This window comes from Muntiacus reevesi, chromosome 8, assembly GCF_963930625.1.
Source record: "Muntiacus reevesi chromosome 8, mMunRee1.1, whole genome shotgun sequence".
NCBI lineage: Eukaryota > Metazoa > Chordata > Mammalia > Artiodactyla > Cervidae > Muntiacus > Muntiacus reevesi.
The window spans coordinates 28,054,354-28,081,663 of NC_089256.1; the positions used below are offsets into that span (position 1 = coordinate 28,054,354).

The following is a 27,310-nucleotide window of genomic DNA, read 5'->3' on the forward strand; positions in this document are numbered from 1 at the left end:
GGACAGGGAAGCCTGGCGGTGCTGCTGTCCCTAGGGTCGCAAAGAGTCGGACAGGACTGAGCGACTGAACTGAAGTCTGCGTCAGCTTCGCTCTCCACTGTGTATCCAGGTCCAGCATAGAGTCCAGCACATGGCAGATGCTCAGTAAATGTTTGCTAAAAGAATAAATTAACAAGGGAAGAAGTGATCGGACTCCTTCATTCTTCCACCGATGCGTCGGTCCGCAGGGAAATAAAAAACCGGTGGGAGCCAGTCCAGTGTCCGAGGGCGCTGGTCACGCCTCCGCGGCGGGGCGGGGCCTCTGTGGAGACCCGCCCACGAGGCGGACAGTTTCGCGATCCCCGCCCACGAGGAGGCGGGGCCTGCAGCGCGCGGGAAGCGGCGCGCGCGCGGCGGCGGGAGCTGGCGGCCCAGCGGCCTGAGCGCGTCCCTGCAGGTACTGCTTCTCCCGCGCGGACTCTCGCATCCGCGCGCTTTCCCGGCCGGGCCTGGGTGAGGGGTGAGGGGCCGGTTGGGGGTGGCGAGCGGCCCTCTCCGAGGGCCAGCCGCGAGGACCCGGGAGATCTTCAGAGAAGCGCGCGTGTGCGCGGCAGGCCCCGGGCCCGGCCTCAGTGTCCCCGGAGGCCTCCTCTCAGCCAGGTCCCAGTCAAGTTCGGTTCCGGCTGCCTCCTCGTCCCCGGCCTCGGTCGGCTTGCCGAGCAGCCCTTCCCCCGCGGCCCTGGCCTTCCCCCACCCCCGGTAGCCGTCTCCGCGCGGCGCCCACCCCCAGACCCCCGGACTCGCCACCCCCCTGGCCTGGCCCGGCCCGGCCCGGGCCTTGCTTTCCCCTCCCTGGGTGTCCGTCCCTCGTTGCGTTTCCGGACGTACTCGGAGAATAAACTGAAAACAGCCGCGGACTCCGCGAACCATTTGAGGTGGAACTGCGAGGGTTGCGTCAGAGGGCCGCACTGACATCCTCTCCCAAGGCACCGTCTTTAATGGTCGGCAGGGCTCCTGGCTGAGGCTTCAGCGTTCAGTGCCTGGTCCCCGGCTCGCAGATTCACCTCATCACCAACCATTTGCAGCTCTCTCTCCTCAGTCTTTGGAGAACCAACGCCCGCCACCTACCACCCACCCCGCCCCTGAGGAACTGTGTTTCGCTCCCTGAAGACTCTGGAGGATGAAAGTCATCACTTGCGAGATCGCCTGGCACAACAAGGAGCCGGTGTACAGCCTGGACTTCCAGTATGGAGCCGCCGGGAGGATTCACCGGCTGGCCTCCGCGGGGGTGGACACGGCTGTCAGGGTAAGCGGGGCATGGGGAGTGGGAAGGGCCTAGGAAGCAACGTTGAAGCGGCATTCTCCACTCTTGTGTTTTTATAACGACTGTTAAACTCAGGGCTTCCCAAGTGGCCGGCTTGGCGGTAAAGAATCTGCCAATGCGGAGACACAGGTTCGATCCCTGAGTCGGGAAGATCCCTCTGGAGGAGGAAATGGCAGCCCACTGCAGTATTTTTTAACCTGGGAAATCCCATGGACACAGGAGCCTGGTGGGCTATACAGTCCAGGGGGTTGCCAAGAGTCGGACAGGACTGAGCATGCGCACTGCAGGCAATCATCACAAATTATTGTACTAATTAAGTTACCTAGCCCAGGGGCTTCCCAAGTGGCACTAGCGGTAAAGAATCCACCTGACAGAAGCAGGAGATGCCGGTTGGATCCCTGGGTGGGGAAGATCCCTTGGAAGAGGAAATGGCACATCCACTCTAGTCTTCTTGCCTGGAGAATCCCATGGACAGAGGAACCTGGTGGACTACAGCCCATCGGGTCGCAAATAGTCGGACACAGCTGAGCCACAAAGTGTATGTATATGTGTATCTAGCTGAGGCAGATAATTTGTCAGGGCCTTGAGTCAACAATGAAGGCAAAAGAGCAACTTTCTTCCTACGGTCCTGTTACCTAGACTGATGTCACTGGATGTGGTGATGTTATTATTTCAGAACCCTGAGCCAGTTTCCTCTAGGGGAAGAGTCTGCACAAGAAAGAGGTGGGAGGCAGTGGCACTGGTGGTTTATGTTTCAGATAGGGGTTACTTCCTCTTACATTTCAAAAGAGAAACTAAATTTTCTTTCTGAAAATCAGTGCAGGGTTGTTTTAATAGGTGCAGTATGAAGCCTGCTCACTACATGTTTCTCTGAATGCGTGTTTTTGTATCAACAGATCTGGAAGGTAGAGAAAGGACCAGATGGAAAGGCCATTGTTGAATTTTTGTCCAATCTTGCTCGCCATACCAAAGCGGTCAATGTCGTACGTTTTTCTCCAAATGGGGAAATTTTAGCATCAGGAGGGGATGGTGAGTATTTTACTTCAAGTCTTCAGAAATCAGATAAACACATGTCTCAGTCAATACTGAGATTTGAGCTAGATATACTTTCTCATTTCAGAGGTGGCTTGACCCTTTAAATCTGTCATTTAGGTAGTTCAGTAAAATGATGTTATGGGGAGTGTGAACAGATGGAAGACAGCAAGCTTAAACTGAGAAGAGCTGTTTGAAAATTATCCCTTTCCCATTCGCTCCCTCTGGGCTGGTTGGAGACAGGTAGATCAGTGCTTACCATTCTAAGTCCCAAGGGAACTGACCTGACCTTGTTAGGCTTGTTGGCTTAGTATCTGTAAGTGATCATAGTCTGTTCCATGTCTCTGTGTAATTAATGAATTAATTGGCCTGGGGAGTGTTGTTGAAATGGCCCTCTGTTTGTTTGGTGGGCACAAATAGATTCGTATTTTCTACTTGTGTTTAAACAGCATAAAGCTATACAGAAAAAGTAAATCTTTTTATCATGCTCTTAAAACCAGAATAGTCTAGAAGTGAGAATAAAAAGAAAGTAGAAATCTCAGATGTTGTTGGCAGAAGGAGGAAAAGAGACCTGGTGGAACTGAGTGCCCTTGATGCCCAGTGTGTGGTCCAGGGAGAGATGGGAGATGGGAGCTGCCTGGGGGTGGGGGAGAGGCTGGGCAGCTGGCAAGGCAGCACGGGTCCAGAACACATGTGTCCATATAGCCAGCTCCTTCAGTCTTCTCCTGACACATACATGAGAGTGTCTTCCCAGGTCACTAGCGCTAGAGATCCTGCCTGCCAATGCAGGAGACTTAAGAGACGCGGGTTCAATCCCTGGGTTAGGAACATCCCCTGAAGGGCATGGCAACCCACTCCAGTATTCTTGCCTGGAGAATCCCATGGACATAGGACAAGTCCATAGGGTCGCAGAGTCAGGCACGACTAAAGCAACTTATCATACACACGCATATATGGGCTTACCATGTGCCAGGCATCATGTGGTATGTGCTTTATGCATCTACCTCATTTAATCCTCACCGTGGCCTATGTGCTCATGTGTGCTTAGTTGCCCAGTCGTGTCCAACTCTTTGTGACCCCCCAGACTGTAGCCTGCCTGGTGAGGGGACCGAGGCATCTAGACAGTAAGTGACTCTGTAGGCTGCACGGCGGGGAATGACTTGCCAACGCCTGTGTTGGTGCCTCTGTTGTTTTTTCTCCCCTGTCAGGTTATGCCTGTGTATTTGTTAATAGAGTGGCTTTGCAGTCATGTTTTGCTGGCCCGGGGACCCTTCTGTTTAAGATGACCTTGTATAACTCTGATCTGGTATGAGTTTGATTTTGGAGTTTTTGTTCGGAAGGGAAACTTGCTGTTTCTGCCCAAATTCTTAGAGGTAAATCCTCATGGCCATAGTGTCTGTAGATGTTGTTTAATGTCCTAAAAATCCAGAAGTGAAAAGCCGTGCAGGAAAGCATGACCTGCATTTAATCGACTCACTCTGCAGATGCTGTCATTCTGCTCTGGAAGGTGAATGATAACAAGGAGCCAGAACAGGTTGCCTTTCAGGACGAGGATGAGGCTCAGCTGAACAAGGAGAACTGGACTGTTGTAAAAACTCTGAGGTAACCTTGAGAGGGACCTGCGAAGGTGTTAGCTTTAGGACCTACCTGAATGCATTCATCTGATAGGCATTTAGACTTTCGTATCTCACTTAAAACTTTTTCTTATGCAAGACAGTAATGCAGGTATAGTTTAAATCAGCGGCTCCCCAACCTTTTTGGTACCAGGGATGGATTTCGTGGAAGACAGTTTTTCCACAGACTGGGGGTGGGGGTGATTTCGGGCTGATTCAAGTGCATTACATTTATTGTGCACTTTGTTATTATTATTACACTATAATATATAATGGAATAATTATACAGTTGTCACTTGCTGCTCAGTGATAGAGTTTGCATATGCGTCTGCAGGCAGTTGATTCATCATGGTCTCACATGGTCATCCTGCCCGCTGATGATAATCTGTGTTCATAGCCCCTCCCCAGTGCTCACATCATGGCCTGAGCTCCACGTCAGATCTTCAGGCATTAAATTCTTACAAGGAGTCCGCCACCTGGGTCCCTCACAAGCACCGTTCACCGCGGGTTCTCGGCCCTGTGACGATCCAGAGCCACTGCTGACCTGAGAGGGGGCGGAGCTCAGGCGGTTATGCGATCGCCAGGGAGTGACTGTAAATACACACGAAGCTTCACACACCTCCTGCCGTCCAGACCAGTTCCTAACAGGCCATGGACTGGTAGCAGTCACTTAAAAGTTTTAAGTGAGATATGAAAGTCTAAATGCCTAGACTGGTAGCAGTCCATGGCCTGGGGGTTGGGGACCCCTGGCTTAAAAAGATAAAAATATGGATTAAAATGGATTTTTCATTAAAAGCCATTAAAATAGATTTTCCTAGTTTCTCTTATAAAATTTTTTTAGTAAACTTGAATCAATTTTAAAGATATAAATATCCTTGAAGGTAGTGGTTTATAGCTACAGCTAATATAGCTATATAGCTAATGTAGCTCTAGTGGGAATTCTACAATCTCATTGCGTGGGCCCTGAGTTTGCCTTTAAATTTTTGACATTTGTTTTTTTTTCTCTCCACAAGACAAGAATTGCCTTTTATTTTCTTTTTCTTCTTTGGATTCTAGGGGCCACTTAGAAGACGTGTATGATATTTGCTGGGCAACTGACGGGAATTTAATGGCTTCTGCCTCTGTGGACAACACAGCCATAATGTGGGACGTTAGTAAAGGTAGCTGATGTGTTTTTGCTATTGTTGGGGGAGAAGTGCAAGTGTTAGTTGTTCAGTCATGTCCGATTCTCTGCGACCCCATGTACTGTGCCCCGCCAGGCTCCTCTGCCCATAGGATTTCCCAGGCAAGAGTACTGAAGTGGGTTGCCATTTCCTCCTCCAGGGGATCTTCCCCGACCTTGGGTTAGAACCATGTCTTCTGCGTTGCAGGCAGGGTCTTTGCTGTCTGAGCCACCATGAAAGCCCATTATTAGGGGAGCGACATTCCAAGTGTCTGAAAAGCCAAACCATGAAATGCTTCAGAAGAGTTTCTTTTGCGGACTGAAACAGAAGTTTAGCTCGACAGCTTAGGAATTATCCCCGTATGCCAGGGATGCAGTTGGAATGTATGAGGTTTAGCAGTGGTGTTATGAGTCATTAGTTGCCGATGCCAAAGCAAGGTAGACGCCACACGCCTAGGGGTGCAGACATGACGGGGCAGGGAGTGGGGAGGGACAGGGCTGATCCCGGCCTTCACGGACCTGAGGATCTTGGAAGGTTATCAAGTCCTCATCATCAGTGGGGCATTGCCTGCTCAATATAGGGGTAGGTGTGATCAGATTTCCCTTGTGGCTCAGCTGGAAAAGAATCTACCCACAATGTGGGAGACCTGGGTTCGATCCCTGGGTTGGGAAGATCCCCTGGAGAAGGGAAAGGCTACCCACCCCAGTATTCGGGCCTGGAGAATTCATGCACTGTGTGGTCTTTGGGGTCACAAAGAGTTGGACACGACTGAGCGACTTTCACTTCACTTCACTTCAGTTCATGGCCAAGTTTACATTTCAGGACATCAAATAAAGCAAAGGATACCTCGCTGCTTTGAAAGACCTGTTTGGGAGGGTTGTGGGAGGAGGTGGGAGGTAAACATGTGAAAAGTTAACTACAGTTTGAAAATAGCAGTGGTGGTCAATGCCTAACCACTTTTCCCCGCCGCAGTCCTGCAGTCAAGCTTGGTGTTTTCTCCCAAACCTCTTCCTCTCCTCTCCTTTATCTGATCATTCTCCACCAGCCCAAATACCCAGGTCAAGGGTCAGGCTGTGGCGTTGGCATCCCCTGCAGTCTCAGTGCTGCATCCACCTGGTTTCCATCCGTGCTGTAAAAGCCTCTCTTCTGTTAATAGTTTCGTGCCATCCACTGAAGCAGCCTCTCTTGCCTCCTCTGTGTCACACTTTTTCTAATCAGTCCCTGACATTTCGGCCAAGGGGAGGTCCGGCGTGACCAGTATCCTCATCTTCTTTCCCCAAACCTTGATATTTCGGTGTCTGTGGGCACTCCATCCAGCACCTCTGAAGCCAGTTGTGATGACCTTGAACACTGCCAGCATGCTGAGCACTCTTGCAGGTGCTGGAAAATACCCGAATATGATGGCCATGTTCTAGCAGGATGTGAATAAGTACGCAAACATCCATCCGATGTTAGGAAGTATAGCACCCCAAGGGGGTCAGAGAGTGGTCAGGTGATCAAGAAGGCTTCTCTGAACACGTGGAGTTTGAACAGAGACTGGAATGAAGTTGGGGAGCAAGCTGTGTGCATTGTTTCAGGGAACAGTGTTCCCGCCTGTGGAAACAGCAGGTGCAGAGGCCCTGTGGCTGGAACGGCTTGTTGTGTCCAGGCAACAGGAAATCGAGGGTGTGCAAGAGCAGGAGGGGGAAGGAGGACCCAAGTCTGGAGGGTGGTGGTGGGCCCGGGCACCCGGGTCGGGTCTCAGGTTGTATCCTAGGTGTAATCGTGAGCTGCCGAAGGGCTTTGAGTAGTAGAGCAACCTGATTTTACTTATTAACACGTGACATGCTGATCCTGGGACAACAGAGAAGGCGGCAGGGGCCGGGGGAGGAGCAGTTTTTGAGGAGTATGGAAATCGAGACTTTATTGTAAGCCTTTGTTTAAACATGTAACATAGGCAAGGTTATTCAAAGTCAGTAAGTTTTTGTATTTGTGGATTTGCATGTGCTGTGATTCCCTCTACTGCCCATCACCTTCAGTTCAGTTCAGTCGCTCACTTCTGTCCTACTCTTTGTGACGCCACAGACTGCAGCAGGCTGGACCTCTCTGTTCATCACCACCTCCCAGTTTACTCAAACTCATGTCCATTGAGCCGGTGAGGTCATCCAGCCATCTCATTCTCTGTCGTCTTGCTCATCTCCTTCCTGGAGCCCCGCAGTCCGCTGAGCCCTCTATTTCCTGATCTGTCGGCCCCTCCGGCCTCTCATATTCTCCCTGTCCAGCTTGCTCCCCAAGGGGTTTGTGTACGAACACAGATCATCTTCGTTCACCTGCTCCACCACGACAAACCCCAGCTCAGGATCGGCTGTGGTCCGGGTCCCGGGCTGAGCACAGCTGGTCACAGACCCCCACACTGCACCCTGAGCCCCTGCAGATGTGTCCCCTGCAGCCTTTGGAGGCAGGTGGGTGGTCCCAAGGTCCCTGCCCCTTTTGCTTGTTAGGTCTAATCCCACCCCTGTTTCCCCAGTAGCTTCCCACCACAAACATCCAAAGATCTCCCAAAGCCGCTTCTTCACCCCCAGCCACCTTAATCTTAGCAGACTCCCAGAGAAGAGCCTCATGAAGGGGAGGGGGACGGACAGTTAGTCTGACATCTGTGGTATGCACATTAAGGTCCCTGGCGACCTCGGGGCCTGTGATTTTAGGGGGCAGTGGCGGGCGTGGGGAGCAGGTGCCCCCGGCAGAGGGTCAAGTGAGTGAGAGGCGAGTAGGTCGCCAGAGTTAGTGACCAGGTGTAGGGTGCTCCCCCTAGAAGAGTTGTTTCTCAAAGTCCGGCCAAGGCTTCCTAACTCCCTCCTCGCTTCTTCCAGGTCGTCTTTGTGTGCAACTGGTTTTATCCTCCACGTTTCTCCCTCAAAGCCCCATCCCATCCTGGCCCGCCTCACTCTGGGGCAGGCTCTTGTCTCTCACCCGGTCTCCTGTCCCCTCCCAGCTAGTGACACTTCTGTGTGTGCTCTCTTCAACCCTCAGCTTCATCCTTAACATGCAGGTCACTTCCCAGCTCAGCATTGCTCTGAGCCACTCTGTGAGCCCCCAGAACCTTTCTCTCGTGCACGAGGGTGTCGCACCACCAGCAGTCTCAGCTGCCTGTCATTTCCCTGAACGCCAAGCTGACTTTCACCCCATGGGTTTGCTCAGAATGCTGCCTTCTCTCCCCGCTGGCCCCCTATGTCCTGCCTGACCTGGAGACCTGAACTCTGAGCCCGCGCCTCCTCCACCCTCGCCCCCTGCTGTGTTGGCTGCCCCTCGTCCTCCCCGTGGTGTCCGTGTGCGTGCCCGGTGGTGGTCTGTTGCCCCCTCCCCCTGCCCCTGCCACTCGTATTCTCTCTGTCCGCTTGCTCCTCAGGGAGATTGTGTGTGCATAGCTGCCACCGGGAGCTCTGAGCTCCCTGGAAGGGGGAACCACGTGAAGTTATCTTTGACCCCAGAGCCTGACGTGGGGTTTGGTACAGAGGCTCGATCACCCGCTGCTGAATGATGGAACAACAAAGGAATAATACTGAAATTGTAGTTTATACCATTTGTGCATTAGCAGGTTTTAGTAATGTGTTGTATGCTTTATCCATAGGCCAGAAGATCTCCATTTTTAATGAACATAAAAGTTACGTACAAGGAGTAACCTGGGATCCTTTGGGTCAATATGTTGCTACCCTGAGCTGTGACAGGTAAGTTAGTATTTGATGAGTTGTCCTCATCTCTGTTAGCTTGAAATTTTCTTCAGAGGTATTTTTATTACAACTTAACAAATATAAACCACAGTCTAGCTTTGATTGTTTTGTTCCTGATTTCATAGAAAGTGTTTTATTTTACTGTTATCCATAAAACAGTAAGAAATTGGAAACTGATTAGGACAAGAGCCTTACACAAAGTTAGTACTTAATAAATCTTTATTGAATGGGTGAATGAATGCAGAAATAGCTCTGAGTTAAATCTGAACTTCTTTAGCAACTTTTAAAGAGAAAGTCTTTTATAAATATGACTTAGGAAAGAAAAGATACCTAGTAGTAAGGTTGGATATTTATTTCATTTTTTTGATTAGCGTTTACTGCTACAGTGATTTTAATAATTTCATTTAAATTAATTTGAAAAGAAGATATTTTGTCTTATTTTCCTTCTTATTTCAAGGAGGTCTTGTTGCTGTATTTACTGGTGTAATTAAACACAATAATTTAATTGTGTCCTTGGAACAAAGAATTAGAAAAAAAGCCAGGAGGATTTCATCGGTGGTCTGGTAGTTAAGACTCAGTGCTCCCACTCCAGGGGACCTGGGCTCAATTCCTGGTCAGGGAACTACATCCTGCGTGCTGCAACAAAGACCTGGCCTAGCCAAATTACAAAAAAACAAAAACAAAACAACAGAGTTACCAATCATATTGCTCACCAGTCATGATCCTTTTTCATGTCTCTTTGGCTTTGCTTCTCAGATTTATAAAGGTCCTGCTCTAGCCATTTGCTGATTTGTTTTAGATGGAAAATTATCACCAGAAAAAAAAAATACATAATGACAGTTTTAGTATACAGCATATAGAGCCCAATTATGCTAAAGTCTTCTGTTAGGTTTTATTACTGCCATAATTGAGAAGTGCCTCCCCTGGTGACTTCAATGGTTAAGAATCTGCCTGCAGTACAGGAAATCCGGGTTCAATCTCTGGGTCGGGAAGATCCCCTGGGGTAGGAAATGGCAACCCACCCCAGTGTTCTTGCCTGAAGAATTCCATGGACAGAGGAGCCTGGTGGGCTACAGTCCATGGGGTCTCAGAGTCAGACACAACTGAGTGACTAAGCACATACAGTGACTTTTAAGTATAACAAACTGGATTTCAGATAACCCTGGAATGAAAACACTAAGGAAGAATTAATGTTTATCTTTTGTAGACTCTCCTGTAACATTCCAGATGTCATTTATTTTCTGATATATGTGAATTCTTTGGCTTTGCCCCAGTGACATGTGGGATGTTAGTTCCCCAGCCGGGGATTGAACCTATGCCCTCTGCAGTGGAAGGGCCGAGTTCTGACCACTCGACTGCCACAGTAATCCCCTGGTGTACGTGTTTTATTCAGCACTCTGGAGTGAAACAGTCTGATCAGCTTGGGGAATAATATGAATTACCAACAACCAGTTACCTTCTGGTGTTTTCCTTACTCTTGCAAATCCCTGAGGCCAAGACCATTCCACAGAAAATCAACTTCACAACAGTCATGCAAATGGCCACTGGGCCACACGTCCAAGACCTGAAGTTCATCTCCCTTGACAAGTTGAAACATTCCATAGAAAAATGAAATTATGGTGTATTTCCCCCCTTCATTAGCGGTAGCCTTTCAGTTGTTAATGTTTGCCCGTGTCATTCAGTTAAGTGTGAAAGTCTTTGGTCAGCGGTTTTGCAGGCCTCAAGTTGTTGAAGCAGTCTTTAGTTCTGGTACCAGATTGTTTCTGTGTGAAGCGTAATTCACTGCTAGAAGAGATAGGTCAGACTTGTCTTCTTTGTTTAGGATCCTGAGGGTGTACAGCACACAGAAGAAACGTGTGGCTTTTAACATCTCAAAGATGCTGTCTGGAGTGGGGGCCGAAGGAGAGGTACAGGGCTGACATTCCATCCCACCTGTATTTAAGTTGGGACCCAGGAAGTCGTGAGCACCTCTGTACCCTGCGGCTAAGCCCCTGGTGGCCAGGCCCTGACACCTGAACTGCAGTGACTTCCTCGCAGACCGCCGCGTCTCAGCGTGGGAGGCTGGGCTGATCTGAGTGGGGGTGGGGACCTCTGGGGGCCAGGGGAGGGATGGAGGTGATGGAGCTCAGTGGTTTCCAGTCCTGAGCGCGCTGTGGAGTCACCTGGACAGCACCCCAGAGATGCGTTTCATGTGGCTGGAGGCAGCCAGGGCCCCAGGGTCTGAGGTGCAGTGAGGGTTGGGAACCACTGACAGGAGCATCCCAGTCCTAGGCAACAGGAAGGCAGGTGGGTCTGGCACCTTCCAGGCAGGTAGAGGGGCAATGAGGGTCACTGGGCTGGTACCCAGGAATGGGAAAGGTTCTGACTTTTGGGAAGAAGCGGCAAACAAAGGTAGCATCCTAGTCCTGAGATGTCAGATGACTGAGTACTAAGGCAAGCAAGGAGCTGAAAGGGAGCAAGTTGGTTACTGGAGCAAAGGAGGGCTGACTGCAGAGCAGTCCTGGGGCAGCGGGCTGGGCTGGGTCTGGAGGATTAAATTCTAGTGTTTCTAAAGCATCAGGTGCATGGCAGCAAAAACTGTTCCACGTAGGGGTTCAAGCAGCATTGTCTGGGAAGATGATGGGGTTACTATTTTCTGTTTAAAAAGGGTTCATTCAGTGGGAGATTCTAATTATATACACACAGATAACAAACAAAAGGGCTCCTCGTCACGTTCCTGCCTTTTCCCAGTCTCATTTCCCAGGCGAAGCTCTGCTCACAGCATAGGTGTGTTCTTACAGAGGTATTCATTTAATAATTGTTGAACCACACAAACACGTAGACCCACTCCAGTATTCTTGCCTGGGGAATCCCAGGGACAGAAGAGCCCGGCGGGTCACAAAGAGTCAGACACAACTGAGTGACTTAACACTTTCACTTTCAAACATGTAGACATACACACACACACTTAAAGCTTTCCTTACCAAAAATGGGAAATCTGTTCAAGAGGGATGGCCTTTGCAGTTCTGTGTGGTTATTTGATTTGTAATGTGTTTCAATTTTATACCTATTATTATGTCAGTAATAAATGAATGACAATACGTAGTAAAAAGAGATAGGAATTGGTAAGCCTTTAGTGTGAATGCAAAGATTCGGGATAACATGTAAATTTCGTGTGCTACAGGCGAGAAGTTACCGGATGTTCCATGATGACAGCATGAAGTCGTTCTTCCGTAGGCTGAGTTTCACTCCTGATGGATCTTTGCTCCTCACACCAGGTGTGTTTCACGAAGCTTTGGATTTGAGGGCAGGAGGGCAGCAGTGCTGGTGTCTGTGCTCCTGATCTGTGATGCTCTTTGCAGCTCAGGGAATTCTGATGAAAGCAGTTGTCCCAACTTGTCCACACACTGAACTCTGTTAAGTTGCTTCAGTTGTGTCTGACTCTTTGCGACCCATGGACTGTAGCCCGCCAGACCCCTCTGTCCACAGGATTCTTCAGGCAAGAATACTGGAGTGGGTTACCATGCCCTCCTCCAAGGGATCTTCCTGACCCAGGGATTGAACCCACGCCTCTTACATCTCCTCCATTGGCAGATGGGTTCTTTACCACTAGCACCACCTGGAAAGCCCTTCCAAAACCTCCAGGGAGCTTCCGAAAGTCCTGGTACTTGGGTCCCACACCCCTAGAGACTGTATTTTAACTGGTTTGGAGTGTGTGGTCTGGGTTTTGAAATTTAAAAAGATCCCCAGTGGTTTTAACGCACAGACAAGTTTGGGAGGCACTAGGCTAGAGTGATAAACGTATTCTCTTAGGTAAATTCAGCTTAAAAGTTTTCTTAACAAATTCCTTTTCCCTAGACGTGTACATGGAGGTCACAGTTCTAAAACTCACGAGAAAGCGCCCTTATCATGTTTACTCTGAGTGGTGAAGCAGCCTGTTGTGACAGGGTCTAGACGCAGACAAGTCGGGTTGGAATAACCTATGGGAGTGTAGTGGTCAAGTCTGACAGGTCAGCAGAATCAGCGAGGACACGTCAGGCTTGTCGCAGGAGGGCGAGAGGGTGAGCCTAGCAGAATCAGCCAGGGTGGTGCTATGGCCAGCATGGTCTCAGAGGAGACTGACCCCTGTTCTTCACTGCTCAGGTACCATTCTGTGTGTGATTCAGTGACGTGAACCAGGGCTCAGCCAAACAGGAGGGCGCGGGTCAGGTTTGCCACTGCGTGTTCCAGTCAGCCTGGGTGGGGGCCCCCAGGAGTGTGTGAATCACACAGACATGTGTGTGGATTAGACTGTAAAAGGACAATAGAGAGCATGTGGGAATGACATTGGCTTGGGAGGTGGTCCCAGGACCAAGAGTAAATAGTTGCTTGAGTATATTAAAAGTTACTTACTAAACTCAGTATCAAATCCTTTTTCTAAATGGCAACTCTAAAAACATTTTCAGTTCAAATCGGACACCAGATAGGTATCTGCTGTCACTGTTAATGATTCTCGGTGATGTTAATAAATGCAGGAAATGCAATGACAGAGATTGGAAAAGAAGAGAGAAAACATTGTGATAGGATTATGTTTCTAGAAAATCCAAGAGGTTTAAAAAAGTACTATCGGAATCAAAAAAGAATTTGATAAGGTGGCTAGATATTGTAAAAATACATAAAATCTGAATCTGCTACACTAGAATAAGTACTTAGAAATGTGAAAAGGACAGTTGTTCCATTCATAATAGTGCAAAGTCCAGAAGACATGGGAATACATAGGAAAAAATTTAATGAGGCACAGAGCCTTGATGAAGAAGACTAGAAGGTCTTATTGATTGATGGTTATAAAACAAGTTCTGAACAAATAAATATTTCATGTTCTAAAAATTAACATATTCATTGTTTTCCAATTAGGATCCCATTTCAGGTTTTTTTGGTTGTTTCTTTTGGTTTTCTGTTTTTTTAATTGGATGACATCTCAGATTTGTTTAGCTGAGTAAGTGCAAAGAATAATGCAATCAGCTTCCCAGGTGGCTCAGTGGTGAAGAATCCACCTGCAATGCAGGAGACGCAGGTTCAATCCCTGGGTCCAGAAGATCCCCGAGAAGGAAATGGCAAACCACTAGTATTCTTGCCTAAAAAATTCCATGCACAGAGGAGCGTGGCAGACTGCAGTCCACGGGGTCACAAAGAGTCAGACATGACTGAGCGACTGAGCATGTGGCACATATGAAAGGAGAGTAACACTTGAGCATGCATCTCCTTGTCTGAATGTCAGAGATTCTGTAGTGCAAAAACAGATGTGCTTTTCATCATAGGGGACTAGAATGCAAAAGTAGGAAGTCAAGAGTCACCTGAAGATAGGCAAGTTTGATCTTGGGATACAAAATGAATCAGGCCAAAGGCTAACAGAGTTTTGCCAAGAGGATGCACTGGTCACAGCAAACACTCTCTTCCCAGCAACGCAAGACTCGACTCAACATGGGCATCACCAGATAGTTAATACTGAAATCAGATTGATTATATTCTTTGCAGCTGAAGATGGAGAAGCTCTATACAGTCAGCAAAAACAAGACTGGAAGCTGACTGTCGCTCAGATCATGAAATCCTTATTGCCAAAGTCAGACTTAAAATGAAAAAAGTAGGGAAAACCACTGGGCCATTCAGGTATGACCTAAATCCCATCCCTTCCGATTATACAGTGGAAGTGAGAAATAGCTTCAAGGGATTAGATATAATAGAGTGCCTGAAGAACTATGGATGGAGGTTTGTCACATTGTACAGGAGGTAGTGGTCGAAACCATCTCCAAGAAAAAGGAATGCAAAAAGGGAAAATGGTTGTCTGAGAAGGACTTACAAGTAGCTGAAAAAAGAAGAGAAGCGAAAGGCAAAGGAGAAAAGGAAAGATATATCCATTTGAATGCTGAAAGATAAACCCATCTGAAGAATTCCAAAGAATAGCAAGGAGAGTTAAGAAAGCCTTCCTCAGTGAACAATGCAAAGAAATAGAGGAAAACAACAGAATGGGAAAAACTAGAGATCTTTTCACAGAGAAGGCAATAGCATCCCACTCCTGTACTCTTGCCTGGAAAATCCCATGGGTGGAGGAGCCTGGTAGGCTGCAGTCGCTGGAGTCGTGAAGAGTCGGACACGACTGAGCAACTTCACTTTCACTTTTCACTTTGATGCATTGGAGAAGGAAATGGCAACCCACTCCAGTGTTCTTGCCTGGAGATTCCCAGGGACTACAGAGCCTGGTGGGCTGCCGTCTATGGGGTCGCACAGAGTCGGACACAACTGAAGTGACACAGCAGCAGCAGCAGAGATCTTTTCAAGAAATTTAGGGATACCAAGGAAACATTTCACACAAAGAAGGGTACAGTAGACAGAAACGGTATGGACGTAACAGAAGCAGAAGACATTGAGAAGAGGTGGCAAGAATCCACAGAAGAGCTGTACAAGGAAGATCTTCATGACCCAGATAACCACAATGGTGTGATCACTTACTTAGAGCCAGACATCCTGGAGTGTGAAGTCAAGTGGGCCTTAGGAAGCATCACTACAAACAAAGCTAGTGGAGGTGATGGTTTTCCAGCTGCAGTAGTTCAAATCCTAAAAGATGATACTGTGAATGTGCTGCACTCAATATGCCAGCAAATTTGGAAAACTCAACGGTGCCCACAGGACTGGAAAAGTCAGTTTTCATTCCAATCCCAAAGAAGGACAATGCCAAAGAATGTTCAAACTACCATACAATTGCACTCATTTCTCTTGCTAGCAAAGTAATGCTCAAAATTATCCAAGCTAGGCTTCAACAGTACATGAAACAAGAAATTCCAGATGTTCAAGTTGGATTTAGAAAAGGCAGAGGAACCAGAGATCAAATTGCCAACATCCATTGGATCATAGAAAAAGCAAAAGGATTCCAGAAAAACATTTACTTCTGCTTCACTGACTACACCAAAGCCTTTGACTGTGTGGATCACAACAAACTGGAATATTCTTAAAAAGATGGGAATACCAGACCACCTTACCTGCCTCCTACGAAACCTGTTATGCAGGTCAAGAAGCAACAGTTAGAACCAGACATAGAACAATGGGCTAGTTCCAAATTGGAGTACATCAAGGCTGTATATTGTCACCCTGCTTATTTAACTTCTATGCAGACTACATCATGTGAAATGCCAGGCTAGATGAAGTTCAAGCTGGAATCAAGATTGCCGGGAGAAATATCAATAACCTCAGATGCACAGATCACGCCACCCTTATGGCAGAACGTGAAGAGAAATGAAAGAGCCTCTTGATGAAGGTGAAAGAGTGAGAAAGCTGGCTTAAAGCTCAACATTCAAAAAACGAAGATCATGGCATCTGGTCCCATCACTTCATGGCAAATAGTTGGGGAAACAACGGAAACAGTGACAGACTTTGTTTTTCTGGGCTCCAAAATCACTGTGAACGATCTCTGCAGCCAGGAAATTAAAAGACGCTTGCTCCTTGGAAGAAAAGCTATGACCAACCTAGATAGCACATTAAAAAGCAGAGACATTACTTTGCCGGCAAAGGTCTGTCTAGTCAAAGCTGTGATTTTTTCCAGTAGTCGTGTATGAATATGAGAGTTGGACCATAAAGAAAGCTGAGTGCCAAAGAATTGGTGCTTTTGAACTGTGTTGTTGAAGAAGACTCTTGAGAGTCCCTTGGACTGCAAGGAGATCAAACCAGTCCATCCTAAAGGAAATCAATCCTGAATATTTATTGGAAGGACTGATGCTGAAGCTGAAGTTCCAATACTTTGGCCACCTGATGCGAAGAGCTGACTCATTGGAAAAGACCCTGATCTTGGGAAAGATTGAAGGCAGGAGGAGAAGGGGATGATAGAGAACAAGATGGTTGGGTGGCATCACTGACTCAATGGACATGAGTTTGAGTAAACCCAGGGAGATAGTGAAGAACAACAGGGAATCCTGGTGTGCTGCTATCCACGGAGTCACAAAGAGTTGGACAGAACTGAGTGCCTGAACAATAACTGTTATCAAATCAGTATGGAATTGGTATGGGTGCTCAGTCACTTCAGTCATGTCCGGCTCTTTGCCACCCTGTGGACTGTAGCCCACCAGGCTCCTCTGTACCCGTATTGGTATAGGAATAAGCATATAGATTAGTGGACCAGAGCAGAATCCAGAAATAGATCCTGGGATAAAAGGAAATTTAGTAGGTAACCTGAGGGTATTTCAGTGGGAAGAATGGGTTAGTGAGTGAAGAATACTGGAATGTCTAGATGTATGGAAGGAAATGAAATTGGACTCCTAGCTTTTATATAAAAATAAATCTCAGGTGAACTCCATACTTAAACATAAAAGGTGAAAATGTAAAACTCTTACAAGAAAATCTAGGAGGCCTTTCTAGGACTGGGGAAGATCAAGCAAAAGAATGGGGACCCAGAAGCTCTTAAATGACCTATTTGGCTATAGAATGTAGAGCTTGCCTACAGGCAAGAGATGCAGTAGGCAATATCAGTAGTCATATGATGGAGCTGGAAAATAATGTTCATGGAACAGGAAAGAAAGTGCTAAATAATATCGTATGTGAGCGCTCTTCCAATTGGCAGGAAGAACAAAAAAACAAAGGGAAAAAGTCTGGAAGAAAGAAATGAGAGCCAGATAGAAAAGGCAGTTTGCAGAAAAGCAGATCTGCATGTGGTATCAGCACACACAGGAGAGTGTTCGGGAACCCAGCAACAGTCAAGGCAGTCCTGGCTACCTTGATAGAAGTTAGGTATGGCTCTAGTCATTTCACACTGAAAAACAGTGAAAATACCTATGGCTGACGGGTGTGGGTGTGGCCATTGCTGGAGGGAGTGTCTATTATTAGAGCCTTTTTGGAAAGCAGTCTGGTAACCGTTCAGTGCATCTGCTTTGCTGAGTCATCTGAGATTCACTTCATTAAGAAATGAAAACAGTACATAGGATATATGTCCAAGCGTGTTTATTGCAAACATGGTTTGTAGTTGTAAAAAAAAAAAACCACCAAAAAGCAATACTCACTTAGAGAGGATGAATTACAGTATTTTCATACCAGTGCACAGTAGGCAGCTGCTAAGGGAAGGGTCTGTTGGTGCCATGCAGGTAACGAGCACAAGTGTGAATAATATCCCATTTTGTAAAATAGATTTTAAAAAGCCACTGTATAATATACCTGCAGTTGAGTTATAATTGGTTGTGATGATTATATGAGCATGGAGGAAATTAGCAATGACCTGATGGTTTGTTAAGATGGATTATTTGGGGATGGAAGGATGGGTGAGGGGGAGAGAGTAGGGAGACACTGGCTCTGTCTGCTGCCCTCCCCAGGGGGTATGGAATGGTCTTGTGGAAGACTGTGTGGCTGTGTGGAAATGTTAGTGTAAAACAGGGAGATGTTCCCAAGAGTAGCTGTGTGTGATGGGTGTTCTCCAACAGGGTCTGACCTGGTTTTGAGTATAGCCTGTGGTAAGCTCTCAGATGTGGACTGCTCCCCAGGGCAAAGGCAGCTTCTGCAGGGGCTGGAGATGTCAGCAGAGGGCTGGTCTCCTGGCAGCCTCGGGGCACCATCAGGCAGATAGAAGAAGCCCAAGTCTCAGACTTTGGGTGGCAGCTGGGGTCAGAATCGGGGAGGACAGCAAGCCGAGGGTCTGATCACAACGCTTCACCACAGGGATTGGCTGGATTCCCAGGCAGAGGTCTGCTGAGGCCGGGGTCCCTGCTTTCTGTTCTTCCTGCCCAGGCCTGGAAGGGGCTCCCAGGGAGCCCCCTTGGAAGGTGACACTCGGGGGTGACAGGTGGCTAGAACCACAGTAAGGCTGAGCCCAGACAGGGATGAGATGTTTGCATTTGTCCTCAGTCATCAAACACTGGCCAGGAAATAACCTTTCCGATGAATCTAGCATAAACCAGAACTGATGCTCGTGCGTCTCTGCTGGGGGACAGTCTGTTAATAACACAGTCCTCGCCTTCCTCTCCTGCTTCTCCAGCTGGGTGCGTGGAATCCGGTGAAAATGTAACGAACACGACTTATGTTTTCTCCAGGAAAAACCTTAAAAGGTAAGAGATTAAAGAAACATATGAAACGTGCACCCGTTTTTTTTTTTGCTTTTGTTAAGTGACCATGCCTTTTTGCAAAACCGCAATTCATCTTCCAGGCCCATCGCCCACCTTCCGTGTCCTGCGAAGGCGACGCTTGCTGTCCGCTGCTGCCCTGTCTACTTCGAGCTAAGGCCGGTGGCGGAAGCAGGTGTGTTAAGTGACCGGGGCGGGGAGGGAAGAGGTGAATTCGGGGTTGGTTCTGTTTGACCCCTCTCAGGAGCAAAGACTGATGTTACCAAAATACGTGTCAGCCTACGCATTGTCTAGAATACACTCTTCTCTCCTATGCATTGTCTAGAATACACTCTTCTTTTCTGCTACAAGCAACTTTAAAGGAATGAAAGTAGTAGCTTTGTTTCTCTGCTGCTTGGTTGACGATCATTCATCATCAACTTCCTGTGCAGTAAAGATGATACATGAACTGGATTTCTGTGTAACTGTTTTCCCTCCACTGGCTGCTTTGAAGATTTCTCTGTCTGTCAGCAGCTTTAAGTAGTCCTGTCACTGTATGCCTGCCACAGTTTTCTTTGTATTTCTTATGCTTGGGGTTCATTGACTGGCTTAGATCTACAAGTTTATAGTTTGCATCAAGTTAGGGGAGCTTTTTAAAAAATATATTTATTTATTTGGTTCTACCCGATCAGTGGCTTCCCTGGTGACTCAGATGGTAAAGCGTCTGCCTGAAATGCAAGAGACCCGGGTTTGATCCCTGGGTTGGGAAGATCCCCTGGAGAAGGAAATGGCAACCCACTCCAGTGTTCTTGCCTGGAAAATTCCATGGATGGAGGAGCCTGATAGTCTACAGTCCATGGGGTCGCAAAGAGTTGGACACGACTCTCTGAGTGACTAGGTGAGCGACTTTCACCTAATCTTAGTTGTGGGTGCTGGATCTTTAGGTGAGGCACCAGGGAACTAGTTCCCTGACCAGGGATTGAAGCCCAGGCCCCCTGCATTGGGAGCACAGAATCTTAGCCACTAGACCTCCAGCAAAGTCCCAGCTGTGGGGAACTTCGCCAGTTACTTCTTCAGATACTTTGTTCTGTCATCCTCTCTCTCTCTCCTCTTCTTGAGGGACTCCAGCTACATGTGTATCAGGCTGCTTGAAGTTACCCACGGCTTACTGGTGCCCTGTTGACTTGACTTGCCCCAGCTCGGCCCCCTGCCTGCCATTGTTTTATCTTGGATAGTTTCTACAGCGGAATTTTGAGTTCACATACCTTTTCCTCTCTGTCACCCACCCTTGGTGCCATCCGGTGTATTTTCTACCTGCGACAGTGTGGTTTTCATCTCCAGAGTTCAAGCCGGTTCTTCCTTACATGTATCTGCTTTCGTCTTGCTTCTTGAACACGTAGACTACAATTTCTTAAAACAACTCTTTTATTAAGGCTTTGTGTACAAAGGGTTGGTTTTGATTAACTTTTTTCTCCTCATTATGGGTATTTTTCTGCTTCTTGGCATGCCTGATAATTTTTTATTAGACATTGTGGGGATTTTACCTTAGTGGATGCAGATGTATTTTCATTGTTTTTTGTTTTTTTTTTTTTTAAATTTTGACTGCGCTCCTTGGCTCCAGCATTTGTTGTCTGTAGACTTTTTAATGATGGCCACTCTAACCATTGTGAGGTGGTACCTCACTGTAGTTCAGATTTGCATTTCTCTAGTAATTAGCGATGTTGAGCATCTTTCCATATGGGCCATCTGTATGTCTTCTTTGGAGAAATGTCTGTTTAGGTCTCCTGGCCATTTTTGGATAGGGTTTTTTTTCTTGTTGTTGAGTTGCGTGAGCTGTTTGTGTATTTTGGAAATTAAGCCCTTGTCCGTAGCATCAGTTGCAGATACTTCCTCCCATCCAGTGGATTGTCTGTCTGTTTGATTGCTGGCCTCCTTAGGGATGGCTCTTTCTTTCCCATAGTTTTCTCACATGCATGCACTGTCAGCGTCAGCTGAAGACTCGGGAGGCCCCCGCAGCTCTCTCTCTGCCCCGCCACCACACGCTCCACCAAGCCTCTTGGCTCCCAGCGCAGGGTTTCTGCTGGCTGCCGCCTGAGTTCCCTCCACCTTTGTGGGGCCTGGAAACTCCAGGCAGAAAGCAGGGGCAGTGAAAGGGCTTGGGTCTCCTGCTTCCTCTCTCTGCGAGATTGCTGTCCTTCATGGACTTGTGGACAGTGTCCCCCAAACCCTGGTTTCAGTATTCTGCCAGGTATTTTAATTTTTTCAGGGAAGGGTCAGTTGGTCCCTGTTACTCCAAGGCTAGATGCAGAAACTGTTTTCAACTTTCTAAACCTTTATGTGAATGACTTTCCTGCTAACTCAGCTGGTAAAGAATCTGCCTGCCATGCAGGAGATCTCGGTTCGATTCCTGGGTCGGAAAGATCCTCTGGAAAAGGGATAGGCCACCCACTCCAGTATTCCTGGGCTTCCCTGGTGGCTCAGCAGGTAAAGAATCTGCCCGCAATGCAGGAGACCTGAGTTCAATCCCTGGGTTGGGAAGATCCCCTGGAATAGGAAATGGGAACCCACTCCAGTGTTCTTGCCTGGAGAACCCCCGCAGACAGAGGAGCCTGGCGGGTACAGTCCATGGAGTCACAAAGACTCGGGCACGACTGAGCAACTTAGCACAGCGCACACAGCATGAAAACATCCCTTGATAAGACATTTCTACGTGACCCTGATTTTTCCTCGTCAGGTGCTGACCCCGGGGTGACTTGCCTCATCCACACATCTTCCTTTCTTTCTTTTCGGATCTCAGGTGTCCGTGAGTCTCGGATTACAACATGGTGTCCTCATTGGTTCATGTGTGGTTCTCCTTGATTCTTACATGGGTGTTAAGTCACTCAGTCACGTCCTACTCTTTGTGACCCCATGGACTGTAGCCCACCGGGCTCCTCTGTCCATGGGATTCTCCAGGCAAGAATACTGGAGTGGGTTGCCATTTCTTTCTCCAGGGGATCTTCCCGACCCAGAGATCAAACCCCGGTCTCCCACACTGCAGGCAGATTCTTTACTATCTGAGCCACCTGGGAAGCCCTGGATTCTGATATTCATATATAAAGTAAGACAAAACTGAATTCTGTAAAGCATACAGCAAGCTAGTCTTTCATGAAATTATGTCACTTATGTCCCCAGGGAGAGGGCTTTGGTGGGGGTGGAAATGTGTTTTCTCCAAGAGCTTGGCTTGTCTGACCGTCTCTGCCCCTGTGTGCGCCCATCACCAGAGCCAGGCGTGGAGCTGGTGAGCCTGCCCTACCGCCTGGTGTTCGCGGTGGCTTCCGAGGACTCGGTGCTTCTCTACGACACCCAGCAGCTGTTCCCGTTTGGCTACGTGTCCAACATCCATTACCACACCCTGAGTGACATTTCCTGGTGAGTAGGCAGTGAGGACGCACCCTCCCCTGGAGTAGCCCTGCAGTTGGCTTGGTTGGCCCTTCTTTACCAGCTTTTTTTTTTGGAAAAGATAAACATTAAAACGAAATCTGTGTCTCACTTGCTACAATACTGCTTCTGGTGGTCACGTCGGTGGGTGTTGATGCCACACAGATTGCCCTGTGAATTCTTCCCATTCTCATAAACCAAGGGGAAGACACCTCAGCTCCCTGGTCGTCTGGGGACTCGCCAGAGTCCTCCCCGCCAGAGTCAGGAGGAAGGAAGCCCAGACACAGAGAGGGACCCGGAAATGGGCCCGTCCTGGGGGGTCGCCGCCCTGGCCTTCCTGCTTGGGGTTCTTAGCACCCCCGGGCCCCTTACTCCGTCTCTCTTGCCCACTGGGGCCCAGCCTGGGCCTGGCCACCCTGCCAGCCAGCCAGTTCCTGCTCTTTGTAACTCTTGATCTTCTTCCTGTCCTCTTTTTATCTTGGTGGGCGAGAGGAGGCCATCTCACCTAGATTCCCTGGTGGATTTTGTGAAGAGGCAGAGACACTGGGGCCCTGAGAAGCTTGAGGCGGGTGGTACAGGGGATGGGGGGGGCAGGGAAGGGGCTCCAAGAGCCCTTCCTCAGCCAGGCCCCCTCCCCCGTATGACTCTTGCCTTCAAACAAAGCTGGGGACGGTGTTCGAACTTCCGTTTTCCTGCCTGGTGATGAGTACGCCCAGAGTGGCCTACAGCGTTCGGTAAACTTCCTCCCTTCTGCTTCTGTTTTGGGAACGAAGGTCCAGCGACGGGGCCTTCCTGGCCATCTCTTCCACAGACGGTTACTGCTCCTTCGTGACGTTCGAGAAAGATGAGCTTGGAATCCCCTTGAAAGAGAAGCCGGTTCTGAGCGTGCGAACTCCTGATACAGCAAAGAAAACCAAGAGTCAGACCCCCTCGGGGTCTTCGCCAGGACCCAGGCCGGGGGAGGGGACCCCCACCGGCAGAGTCCAGGACCCCAGCAGTCCCTCTGCTACCCCCCCGCAGGTGAAACAGTCTCCAGCCCCCCCGGCGGCCAAGGACACCCCCGCGGCCACTCCCGGTTCCAGGGTCTCCCCGGCAGGGCCCCCTAAGGAGAAGCCCCTGCAACCCAGCGGTCAGAACGCCAAGGCCCAGCCATCCCGGAGGGTCACCCTGAACACCCTGCAGGCCTGGAGCAAGCCCACACCCCGGTGAGCACTCAGATGCAGAAAGAAAGCATCCTTGAGGTTGAGACAACACAGCCCCCCGCCCTGTACTGTGTGGTCTCCCACACAGCGGCCGGAGAGACGTTTCCTGATGTCTGCGGGGCCCCATCCTCACTCAGACCTCCATCCACCTCGCTTCTAGGTGGGGGAGGGAGTGGGACGGTGTTTGAAGTCTTTTTGATATTAAAGTTCCCCCCCCTTTAATTTCTTGTGAACTTCTTGCAGTTAGAATTTTTAAAAAGTAACGAGAATTGAGACTGTGGATTTTTTTAAAAAAGAACCATCCGTGTCTTAGAGCTTCCATACCAGAAGCCATGGCCAGTAGGCTTTATATGAAGCATCTAGCAGAGTGGTTAATGTGTCACTGAAAATTAACAAAGCACGGATTCTGAAGCTTTTAGATAACTGTTTGACTATTATTTATGTGCCGGTGTAACTGAGTAAGTGGTCCTTGGTTTCTGAGTAAGGAGGCACATTGACACAGTATTCAGCGCCTCACGTGATGTCAGCTGATACCTGTGTTTCCTTGGAACCTTGGTACCATATTGTCAATCCCTGTGACACTCACAACCTTTTACTTCTCTTTTTAATCCAGGAGAATAAACTTAATACCCTTAAAGACAGATTCTCCACCGAGCTCCATATCAACCCCTATAACTTCCAGCCCTTCCACAGAGGAAATTCAATTAGGTGAGCGACACTGTGGGCTTTCTTGGTGGCTCAGCTGGTAAACAATCCACCTGCAATGCGGGAGACCCAGGTTTGATCCCTGGGTCGGGAATATCGCCTGGAGAAGGGAATGGCTACCCACTCCAGTATTGTTGCCTGGAGAATCCCATGGACAGAGGAGCCTCCTGGGCTGCAGTCCATGGGGTCACTAAGAGTCAGACACGACTGAGTGATTAACACTTTCACTTTCAAGCGACACTGTTACTGGTCTAATATAATTAAAGAGAATCTTGTCTCTTTTGGAAATGAACACCACCTGAGTTTAAGTCAGTTCTGAGAAAGCAAGGATGCATCTTGGGACTTCCCTGGTGGTCCAGTGGCCAAGACTCCACTCTCCCAACGCAGGGAGCCTGGGTTTGATCCCTGGTTGGGGAACTAGATCCTTTGTGTCTCCATTGAGACCCCACACAGCCATATAAATAAAAATAAATAAAACCTGGCTTTAAAAAAGGATGCATCTTACCAGGCTTGTTTAAACCTGAGGGGGAGACGGTGTAGAGTTGGTTCCCAGTTCAGCCCGGTTGGCGCTATGGGTGTCACTCCTGGCTGTGGGGCTGTCCTTGGATGCAGGCGGCGTAGCAGCACCCCTGGGTGCTCTCCTCCCTTCCCCCTCCTCGTGACACTGCAGTGTCACCAGACTCTGCCCACTGCCCTTCGAGGGGCACAGCCACCCCTGGCTGCGAACCGCTGGGTCAGATCTCCGCCTTAGATCCACGAAGGACCTGGCCAGGCAGTCCAGTTCCTTTGTCTGGACACGAAATTTATCTCGTAAACTTCAGCTCTTAACTTTAGAGATGTCTTCACTCACCTGCCAACCCTGTGTGTGTTTAAGTCTCAGAGATGCCTGCAGACCCTCAGGTCAGCCCCCCAGAGCTGAAGCGGCCCCGATTCGGTGAGCACGGAGAAGGACCCCAATGAGACCTGTCCTGTGCCTGAAGGCACCTGAGACCAGTGGCATCCGACGGAGGTGGATTTCACTAACGGAAGATACACGTGGACTGGTCTTCTCCAGAGATGTCGCCTCTTGTATTTAGAATACATTTTTACCTCAGAGATGTGAACATCTTAATAGACTACATTCTCTTTTTCTTGAATTCCTGAGATGGGAGCCCTGTATCATCCATGGGGTTGCAAAGACTCGGATAAGACTGAGCAACTTTCACTTTCAGTGTTACCTAGTATGAAAATGAGTGACTCTTGCCTCAGAATATTTGTATGAAAATGCAGACACTTGACGGTGGATTCTCCTACAGCTGGAATTAGAGGAGACAGTACTTTGAGAAGGTTTATTCCATTTAGGTTTTAGTGTGTTAGATTATTTGATCAACTTCACTCCTAAATAGTTGATTAACTTTTGGAAGTTTGTTATGTTTGCTTTCAGGTTTTAAAGGTAATAATGCTCTTTCTAGAAAGATAGTAAACTAGAGTGAATTAGGACAGAAGAAACTGGCTTGGAGGTGGAAATCACCCATCTCACCACCAAAAGGAAACCCTTGCTACTGTTTCAGCATATTTCTTTTTTTAAATCTTTTTTTTTTTTAATGTTATTTTTGGGAGGAGGAAGGGTTGCGATCTCACTTTATATGCAGTTTGGTTAACACATAGGTTACCTTCTTGATTTTTCAAAGCAAAAGAAGTACCTTTCCTCGGTGGTCTGTGCTTCAGCACGCTCAGCACCTGGGCTGCTGGTGTGGTCCTTTCCCACCTGGGAGTAAATGGGCCTTGCGGCTGAGATGTGTGACGTGCCGTCCCTGCAGCAGGCATCACACGTTTGGAGGCTCCTCTAAGCGCAAGAGATGCTGGCGCCGTGACCGAGAGGTGGCGACGGGCGCGGCCCTGGGCGCCGGCGCGGCTGCGTCACGCTGAGTGGAACTGACAGCTCTTCCGCCACGCCTGATGCCGTCCGTCACCCTGGCTGATGAAGCCCCCAGGCGAGGCTGCACCAGCGCCCCTTGCCCCAGCTGAGCCAGACCAGAGGGCGCGTTCAGGACCCGCACATCCCGCCTCTGCGGGGAGCCCCTGAGGGTGGGAGAACGACCCTCAGCTCAGGCCGGCAGCAGGGAAGAGAGTTGGAAAGAACTTGGTTCTTTGTTGCCTCACTGAGCCACGTGTGTGTGCTCAGTCGTGTCCGACTCTCTGCGACCCCATGGACTGTAGCCCCCGCCAGCCTCCACGGTCCATGGGATGCTCCTAGCAAGAATACTGGAGCGGGTGGCCGCGTTCTCCAGAGCACCTTCCCGAACCCGCGTCTCCTGCCTCGTCAGGCAGATTCTTCAGCACTGAGTCACCTGGGAAGCTCCGTCCACAACACAGTTAACCGGAAAAGGAGCCCGCCTCCCTCTTCACGGGAAAGAGGCAGAGGGGATGATTTACAACGTGGAGAGCTTGCAGGTGAATCGACGCAGAGTTGTAACACAGGTGTGGGTCACGTCCAGTAGGAAGATGTTTTAAGAGGTCGAAGAGCAGCTGTTTTGACCAGGGGTTCTCCACCTTGAAGCCCCCCAAAGAGCTGCCAGACATCGACGCCTGGGTCCTGCCGCCCAAGTCTGGCTTCCTTGGTCTGCAGCGCCGTCTGAACCTCAGGATTCTTGAAGGCTCTGCTGGCGATCTAAGGCACAGCCAGGATTGAGAAGAGAGGGAAGCTTTCCCTGGAGATGGTCTCTGCCTGTTAAATGCATCTGCACCGAAAGCTTTCTCTTGCTTTCCTGGTCCATCACTGAGGGACAGCAGCTTTCTTTACCAAATCGAAAGGATAACAACGTGTGGGAGATGCCATCAGCTCTTCAGAGGAAAAATGACTTTAAATTTCTTGCAGCTAGGGACTTCCCTGGTGGTCTGATGGCTAAGACTCCTGCGTGCTTCCAACGCAGGAGCGGGGCACAGGTTTGACCTCTATTCAGGGAGCTAGATCACATGTGCTAGGGGGCTCAGCTAAAAAATAAAAGTATCCTGCAGCTGGAGCGAGGGCTCTTTTGTGGGGGTTGATCCCTGTGCGAACAGGGGTCACTGTGGGTCCTGTGTGCCTCGGTGAGCAGGTCTGCACTCTGACCACCCCCAGCGTAGGGGCGGCAGACTTGGGGTGGGAGGAGGCAGGG

The 27,310-nt window shown here is 48.9% G+C and overlaps 1 protein-coding gene across 3 annotated transcripts; it reads left to right on the top strand.

The window, feature by feature from the left end:
* Positions 1 to 362: 362 nt before the first annotated feature.
* Positions 363 to 27,160, top strand: CHAF1B (chromatin assembly factor 1 subunit B). 3 transcript variants are annotated; one of them, XM_065943175.1, is made up of 14 exons: positions 363 to 436; positions 1,065 to 1,285; positions 2,200 to 2,332; positions 3,820 to 3,937; positions 5,005 to 5,108; positions 8,719 to 8,815; positions 10,641 to 10,725; positions 11,982 to 12,075; positions 18,783 to 18,852; positions 18,951 to 19,042; positions 22,110 to 22,257; positions 23,040 to 23,471; positions 24,082 to 24,176; positions 25,048 to 27,160. In XM_065943175.1, the coding sequence occupies exons 2-14, from the start codon at positions 1,160 to 1,162 to the stop codon at positions 25,131 to 25,133; spliced, it is 1,680 nt and encodes a 559-aa protein (XP_065799247.1). In that variant the 5' UTR covers positions 363 to 436; positions 1,065 to 1,159; the 3' UTR covers positions 25,134 to 27,160. The 3 variants fall into 3 exon arrangements, with proteins under 3 accessions (XP_065799247.1, XP_065799248.1, XP_065799246.1); XM_065943176.1 differs by having other exon boundaries at positions 371 to 436; positions 1,079 to 1,285; XM_065943174.1 differs by lacking the exon at positions 363 to 436 and having other exon boundaries at positions 774 to 1,285.
* Positions 27,161 to 27,310: the final 150 nt, after the last annotated feature.